The sequence below is a fragment of the Mus pahari genome, chromosome 6 (genome assembly GCF_900095145.1).
Source record: "Mus pahari chromosome 6, PAHARI_EIJ_v1.1, whole genome shotgun sequence".
NCBI lineage: Eukaryota > Metazoa > Chordata > Mammalia > Rodentia > Muridae > Mus > Mus pahari.
In genome coordinates, this window is record NC_034595.1 from 68,020,325 (window position 1) to 68,026,906 (window position 6,582).

Sequence of the window (6,582 nt, forward strand, 5' to 3'; positions counted from 1 at the left end):
TGGGAATTGAACTCAGGACCTTAGGAAGAGCAGTCAGTGTTCTTAACTGCTGAGTCATCTCTCCAGCTGAGGATTTTTATTATGCATAGGAAGAAACAAAGTAACAGGAGGGAAGTATTGAATCAAACCATTTAATTAAACACAAATATACAAAAGTTAATGCACCCATACAATTTGGAAATAGACTCTAAAATTAATATTATAGTTGCTTCTGAGATTATACAGAGGAGTTTGATAAAGACTTTAGATATGGTAAATAATGATTAATTCTGATTGATGAGCCTATGAGTATAGATATACTATTCTTTTTTGTTTTTAACTAAAAGAACTGATTATTTTATTTTCCCAATAGAAGTGAAAACCACACTTTTTTTGTATCACTTCTCCCTGAAAAAAATATTCTGTTAGGAAGGGAAGTTTCCTTGTCATGCATTTAGTAAACACTCAGGCTCATCACCAAGATCTCCTGGTGAAACAGAACAAGAATACAAAACTATCAAGAGCGCTTCTGCTCTTATCTGTCTGGCCGGGCCATGCCAGGCTGAGAGGGTACCATCATAGGGTGGGTGGGAGGTCTCATCATTGGAGGCCCGAGCATCATGAGCATGTGGCCTCCCATGGGCGGTCTCATCCCAGGAGCTGGTCCCACAGGCATCATACCAAGGAGGAGGGGGACCCATCATTGGCATCATGGGAGGGTCTCCCATGTGGGTGCAGGCTCCATGCCAGGCCAAGGAGGACCCCGGAGACTGAGGGGAGGTGGGTTCATGGCCCCTGCAGGCAGAGCAGCAGAGAACAGAGCGGGAGGGATCTTTCCGTGTTGAAATGCAGCCGTTGTTTTGTCATTCAGGCTCTGGGTCTGCTCTTCCACCCCTTTCTGGTAAATCTTTCACATTCTCTTTGTGTTTCCGACCACTGCAGTGTGTCTTCCTCACAGTCGGAGAACTGTGGGTAAGACATGCACCACAGTAGTCACAAAAAAAAACTTAGGCATGTTGCTCCACAAGCCATTAGCCACCCGGGTCCCCACTGCCAGGAACACAGGCTCAGATATGCTATTCTTTTACTTTGTAGTGTCCTCAAAATTTTTTTGCTTAATTAAAACTTTACTGTTATTATGTTTAAGTAACTTTTCTTTTCCTGTCTCATGGTCTTTTAATTATGCTTGTCAACAACTGATTAAATCAAAGTAACACACTGATTCAAAATCAAGTGTTCTTTTCTTCTCTATTGTCTATCATTATTTTCCTTTCTATTTAAAAAATTCAATATTCTTCAAGCAGCTTTCATTTTTTAAGAATTATGGCAGGTGATAATCATCCCTTACTTAGAAATGGTTTCTGTCTTTACAAATCTATTAGTGGAGTCAAGGAGACAGACATTAAAAGAAGACACACACACAGGCACGCGTGCACACACACACACAATTCTGAAAAGAATGGGCATTATGAAAGCCTATGACTGTGGTAAGAGATTCATTTAAGATTCATTTAAGTAGAGACTGATACTTCATAATAATTCAATTATACTTGCAGAAATAATACATTATTTTTGAAATATTGTTTATGAAAATATTTATGAAAGAAGCAATTGACCTCATTTTTAATTCTTTTTTTTTTTTTTTTTTTTGGTATTTTTCGAGTCAAGGTTTCTCTGTGTAGCCCTGGCTGTCCTGGAACTCACTTTGTAGATCAGGCTGGCCTCGAACTCAGAAATCCGCCTGNTGTGTAGCCCTGGCTGTCCTGGAACTCACTTTGTAGATCAGGCTGGCCTCGAACTCAGAAATCCGCCTGCCTCTGCCTCCTGAGTGCTGGGATTTAAGGCGTGCGGCACCATTATTTTTAATTCTTACATGCTATATGCACAGACATTGTTGTCAGCTTCCTTTTACACATCATGAGTCGTGATTAGCACCACACGACCACTAAGAGCGATTCACATCTAGGTTATAGCCGGAGCTCTTTTCTTCTGAGATTACTGCAAAACCAAACTACTTTGGCTGCAGTCTATCTTCTCTTATTCGTTCTTTGTACTACTCTTTCTAGCTGAACTCAGCTATAGGATGTCTTCTAATACAGGTCCTGGAACTTTTTAAAAGTTGTAGTGATTACATCACAACTCCGTGTTGTTTATGAATAAGTTACTGTTGAAGTTGTCATTCTTGAGTACCCACTAATGTACCTGGGTGAGGAGATACCACAGTGAAGAAAATGGACATGACCTTCATTGTTATGGAGTTAGGCAGTTAGACATCAAATAACAAAAGACGCATTAAATTTTAGGTGAGTAAATTCAGGGGAATGAATAGAAGACAGACAAGAAAAACATGAAAATCCTAATTTAAACCCGAGGTAAAGGATCAGAGAATTCTATCAAAAACTACACAAAAGTGTTGTTCTCCCTCCCCCCGCCCCCTGTAGGATGCAAGGTGCTAAACCCCTCAAAGAACCCCACGAGGGTGCTGCTGCCTCAGCGGTGAGGTCCTGGCGCCCCATTGTTCGGACTGGCTGATGGACTTTGCCAGTTTCTGAGCCGGCGGGGACGCCGATGCTATCCTATCTTGTGACACGGGGAGAGTTTTCATCCCGCGAACTTTCCTTTTCTACCCTCTACTCCCACCCGGTGGCTTCCTTCCCGGCATCTTTCTGCTTGGTTGTTGCCCCTTGGGCTGCCGACAGTCGCTCGTCCGTTCTGTCTGCTGCAGGAGCCTCACTGGAGTTGTTTCCTCTCCTCCTGCCCCTCAAGCCTGTTACTTCATGGCGACAGCTGGCGGCCGGCTCTTTTCACTCGGCCACGCGGCCATCCGCGCCGGCCCGCCGGCAGGTGCGCTGGAGGCACCTGGCGCCCGGCGCTCCGCGTCCTCGGCGGCCCGCGGCCCCGCGCGAGCGCTCGGATTGTGTTCCGGGCTGGCTGCGCCCGGAGCGCGCCCGCAGCCTGTGCTCGCCCCCGCGTCTCCTCGCGCCCGCGGCGGCCCCGGACGGCGCGCGTCGCCTCGCGCTGGTCCTCAGGCCAACCAGCGCCGGCCCGAGCGGCGCGAGCACGGGACGGGGCCCGGCTTCCCACTCGGGCCGGCGGGCTCGTGGGTTCGTTCGCCCCGCCCCCTCCCCACAGCGCCGCCGCTGGGCGCTTGCGCGGGGCGCGTGGCCGTGGCCGGGGTCTCCGCCGCAGCCCGAGCAGCCGCCTCCGCCTCAATCAGTCAGTCAGTCAGTCCCCAGCAATGGCGGAAGGAGGTGAGCGAGAGGAGCTGCTTTCGCCGCCGCCGGTCTCTCCGGCCAAGAGGCTGTGCTCGTGGCCCAGCCCGCAAGCTCACCACCCCCGCGGGACTCCCGGGACAGCCGGCGGAGGGGCGGGGGGCGGCGGCGGCGGCTGCCTGGCCCCCGGGGCCCGCCCCCACCTGCAGCCGGAGTCCTTGCTGGACTGCGCCGCCAAGACGGTGGCGGAAAAGTGGGCGTACGAGCGGGTGGAGGAGCGCTTCGAGCGGATCCCGGAGCCGGTGCAGCGTCGCATCGTCTACTGGTCCTTCCCGCGGAATGAGCGGGAGATCTGCATGTACTCCAGCTTCCAGTACCGGGGCGGCCCGGGAGCCGGCGCGGCTGCCGGCGCGGCGGGGGCTTCGCCGGGCGAGGAGGGGCCGCCGCCACCCCCCGGGTCCGCCGCTCCGGCCGGCTCCGCCCCCGGGGCCGCCGGGGCGGGCTCGTCCCCCGGGCTGGGCGCTGGGACTGGAACGGCGAGCGGCGGCGGCGGCGGCGGTGAGGGGCTGCCGTTCCGCCGGGGCATCCGTCTGCTGGACAGCGGCTCCGTGGAGAACGTGCTTCAAGTCGGTAGGTGCTGCCCGGTTCCTCTCGGCCCCCTGCCTCTTTTGCAGGTTCCTTCCCATCCCTGGGTCAAACCCCAGGCTTTCTGCCCAACTCCAGCATCCCCGCCAAGGACAAAAAAGTGGCATAAAAAACTTTTCCCAAGGTTTCCTTCAGGTCCACTACCGCTCTTTCCCCCACCGGCTGCCCCATTTCTTTTTCTTTTTGTTTGAAGAGCGAATAGGTCTCTCTCTCTCTCTCTCTCTCTCTCTCTCTCTCTCTCTCTCTCTCCTGTAACCTCATACTAAAGGAATAACGGTGTAATGCCCTTTTGGATGTAACAATTTTCGAAACGCGTTTTACTGATTTAAGTTTAGAGGGAAAGGGATGGTTAGTTAATCTGGAGCAATAGGTTTTAGAGGGAGTGTTTGAGGGACAGGCTGTCACAGCCAATCTGTAGTTATAGCAGATTGAATCTGAGTGTAATTAACTTTCACATCGGAAAAAACAACAGAATACTGTGCATTTTAGACAATTTAAATTGTCTGTTTTAATATCCCTCCCTCCCCACCAGTGATGCCTGGGAATCTAGGCTGCAGATTAACAATAACGGAAGATGGAAATGTGACAGCTTCTCTTTTCTACACCCCCATCCATGGGAAAGGGGGAAAAAGCTGCACAATCTGGAGTGGGGGCGGGGTCTGCCTTCCTTGTCAGACTGGGGTAAATCAAAAGCCAGTCACGTTGGATGTTTCAAATGCTTTCATTTAACGCGTCCTCGTATTCGCTTTTGTTTTATCTTTTTGTTTGTACAAAAATGGAAACTGATTTTTAAAAATCTACTCTTTCTCTTGAGCGTCTAGTTAGTTAATCTTATTAAGCATTTAACTAAAGTGTACCTGATTTGTGAAATGATTACGGAGGAAGAAAGAAACGACATTGTTTAACATTGATTTTGCTATGCTTACTATTAAAACACTTATGGGGGTCCTATTTGGATTATTTTAGCATTCTGGAAGTGCCCATCGCTATGCACCTTATTGTACACTATATGCTTATATTTACTAAAGGAAATAGTGATTTTTCTAAAGTTGAATGAAGGACATTTCACAGGCTCAGGCACACATACATATATATATAAATCCCAACATCCAGCTCTCTGCTCCTCAGGTAAAACCAACATATTTGGAATTATTTTCCTTTGAAAACTAGTACATCACAGTTTCTTATGTAGACTGTCTCTTCTCGTTATTAAGAATGAATAGATTCTGTCGTATTTTAAAAAGCATATTATAATTTTTAAATAAATATGAAATGAATATTCATTCTGCTTATTTGAAAGATGATAGTGCTTTGTGTACTTGTGTATATTTTAGAAAGAATGAGTTGGATAAATAGGCAATTAGGGTAGACAGCTTTAATATTGAAGTGTTGAAACATGAAAATTAATGTTTAATTTTATTAATCTATAAGCTTTAATCTTTCTGAGAGTTTAGAACAGTTAACTTTCAAAGATTCTTATTTAAAACATTATAAATTGGTAAAAGTTAGTTCAAGTGGCTGTCTTAGGGATAGAAATGGGTTTGAAAGAATTTCAAATTTTAAGGGAGCAAATAAGGGAGATGAGTTTTATTTTCCCCCACCCCCACCCTCCCAGTGCTGGGAATTGAACCTAGGGCCTCTGGCATGCTAGGCAAGCCTGCTACCATAGAGCTGTAACTCCAGCCCCAAGAGGTACCTATTTTTAGAGTGGTTAAAACGTCAAGTTCCAAGTGAAATCAGATTTAGAGGATGATCCAGAGAGTATTTAAATCAGATATTCCTCTTTTAAAATGATAGTTGGTGTACTTGCGGGGTAATGGACTCATAGCCAGTCATTTCAGGGACCCTGAGAAGGACACAAACAAATGTCTGATTTATTTGGATCGCCTAAAGAAAGAATGAATAGATACTATGTTTGAGAATTTGCACTTTGTGATATTTATTTCTCTGACCTGAATTTGTACCAGTAAGTGTGGAAGAAGATATCACAATTCTTCATAATATAAAATATTTTGCCATGAATCACCTTGTATAAGGCTAGAGACCCATCTCTCTTAAACTTTTGTGTGACTTAATCTAGATGATCAGTCTTCTAAAAGTATTGCCAAGTGATAAGTGAGTTATTTGCATATAGTCCGATAGTAAACCATGTTCTTTAGTTTATAACCTCAGTTCAAACTCATTTTAACTCTTACGTTTCTCTATCTAAGGAGTCTTCATATTTCCTTAGTGTTTCCAAAACATATCATGACCTTGGAACTGAGGATTGTTACAGGTAGAAAGGAAGAAAATTCCAGACTTATAATAACATCAATTTATTCTTTTAAAATTTTAAGGATTTATTTTATGTATACATGTGAGTACCCAGATGTGTGCCTGATGCCCCTGGAGGTCAGAAGAGGGTGTCAGAAGCCCTGGAACTGGGGTTGTAAGTAGTTGTGAGCCATTATGTGGGTGCTGGGACCCAAACCCAGATCCTCTGCAGGAGCAGCAAGTGCTCTTAGCTGCTGAGCCATTTCTCTAACCTTGAATTTTTTGTTTGTTTCAAAACAGGGTTTCTTTTTGTAGCCTTGGCTGTACTGGAACTCACTCTGTAGGGCAGACTGGCCTTGACCTCAGAGCACCTGCTTCTACTTCCTAAGTGCTGAAATTATAGACGTGAACAACCAAACTTTAATATGCTTTAAAAGATTCATAATGGACTCTCTCTCTCTCTCTCTCTCTCTCTCTCTCTCTCTCTCTCTCT

At 46.4% G+C, this 6,582-nt stretch overlaps 1 protein-coding gene and 1 pseudogene across 2 annotated transcripts in view; one reads left to right on the plus strand and one right to left on the minus strand.

Moving 5' to 3' along the window:
* Positions 1-514: 514 nt before the first annotated feature.
* On the minus strand, positions 515-2,584 carry LOC110323841 (annotated as a pseudogene).
* A 375-nt stretch (positions 2,585-2,959) lies between these two features.
* The window catches only part of Zswim5 (zinc finger SWIM-type containing 5), a 112,825-nt gene continuing 109,202 nt past the window's right edge, over positions 2,960-6,582 (plus strand). The window contains exon 1 of one of the 2 annotated variants that reach the window (XM_021199800.2): positions 2,960-3,821. In XM_021199800.2, the coding sequence (XP_021055459.1) occupies positions 3,218-3,821 (604 nt within the window). In that variant the 5' untranslated portion in view covers positions 2,960-3,217. The remainder of the gene's footprint in view (positions 3,822-6,582) is intronic. The other variant, XM_029539715.1, reaches the window with a different exon arrangement.